This window comes from Trichechus manatus, unplaced genomic scaffold (genome assembly GCF_000243295.1).
Source record: "Trichechus manatus latirostris isolate Lorelei unplaced genomic scaffold, TriManLat1.0 scaffold00078, whole genome shotgun sequence".
In the NCBI taxonomy this organism is placed as follows: Eukaryota; Metazoa; Chordata; class Mammalia; order Sirenia; family Trichechidae; genus Trichechus; species Trichechus manatus.
Window position 1 is genome coordinate 5,641,881 of NW_004444014.1, and position 1,103 is coordinate 5,642,983.

The 1,103-nt window shown below is 46.7% G+C and overlaps 1 protein-coding gene across 1 annotated transcript in view; it reads right to left on the bottom strand.

The window, feature by feature from the left end:
- PIK3C3 (phosphatidylinositol 3-kinase catalytic subunit type 3) overlaps positions 1–199 on the bottom strand; it is a 147,403-nt gene extending 147,204 nt beyond the window's left edge. The window contains exon 1 of the mRNA XM_023735372.1: positions 48–199. Coding sequence (XP_023591140.1) covers positions 48–115 — 68 coding nt within the window. The 5' untranslated portion in view covers positions 116–199. The remainder of the gene's footprint in view (positions 1–47) is intronic.
- Between the last annotated feature and the right edge of the window lie 904 nt (positions 200–1,103).

Sequence of the window (1,103 nt, forward strand, 5' to 3'; positions counted from 1 at the left end):
AACCCGCAGGTTCTTGCCTCCCCGTCCCAGCAACCCCGCAATCTCACATTTTGAGCTGCACGTTGATGTCCAGGTCACAACTGTAGATGTAGTGAAACTTCTCTGACTCCCCCATGGCACCTCAGCAAAAACAGCACCTACGGAGAGAACTCGACAAAGGATAGACGCCGGGACTGCACCAGCTGAGCCGAACAACACAGGCGTTTCCGGTTCCGCCCCTCGACCCGAGCGCCGCAAATCAACGCCCAGATCGCGACCTTACGCCACGGAACTCCGCGTCCAAGCGACGCTCCTGCGCATGTGCACAGTTTCCCTGCCATCTTGCTTAAGGGTAAATAGGGTTCCGGAAATACAGCCTATTCGGTTGTATTCCAGCCTTACTGTGTTCTTCCTGTCTTATCTTTTTAAAGAAAGAAAGAATTCTAAAAGGAAATTCGGTTCAAAAAGAATTGCAACTGTTTTCACTGGCTGCAGGCCTAGCAGGTAATAATCACAAGCTTAAACTCCAATGGTTTTCCAAAAATTGTAGATTTGATAAGTAATTTGCTGTCTCAACCAAAAAATTCCTTTTTCTGCAATAAAGAGTGCGGGAAAAAGAGCAAAGAAACCCAGGTTCAAGTTTTTACACTACCAATACTTAACTTTGCTACTTTAGGCAAAAGCTAGAGCGTGTGTTTGCACTCTCCGTATTCAGCTCCAGGTTCCTCGGTGGCGCGATTGGTTTGTATTAGACTAGTAACCGGTTTGAACCCACTCAGCAGAGCCACGGAAGAAAGCCCTGTAGATATGCTTCCCTAAAGATTACAGCCAAGAAAATCCTATGGAGCTGGGTTCTACTCTGTAACACATGGGGTCGGAAATGGTTTTTGTTTTTTTTATTCAGCTTCAATGTACCTTTTAAGACCCAATCCAAGTTACCCATTGCCATCCGGTTATAACAACTCATAGCAACCTTATAAGACAGAACTGCCCTATAGGGTTTCCAAGGCTGTAATCTTTACCAAAGCAGACTGCCACATCTTTCTCCTGCTAAGCAGCTGATGGGTTCAAACCGCCAGCCTTTGGGTTAGCAGCCAAGCACTTAAGGAATGTGCCACCAGGGC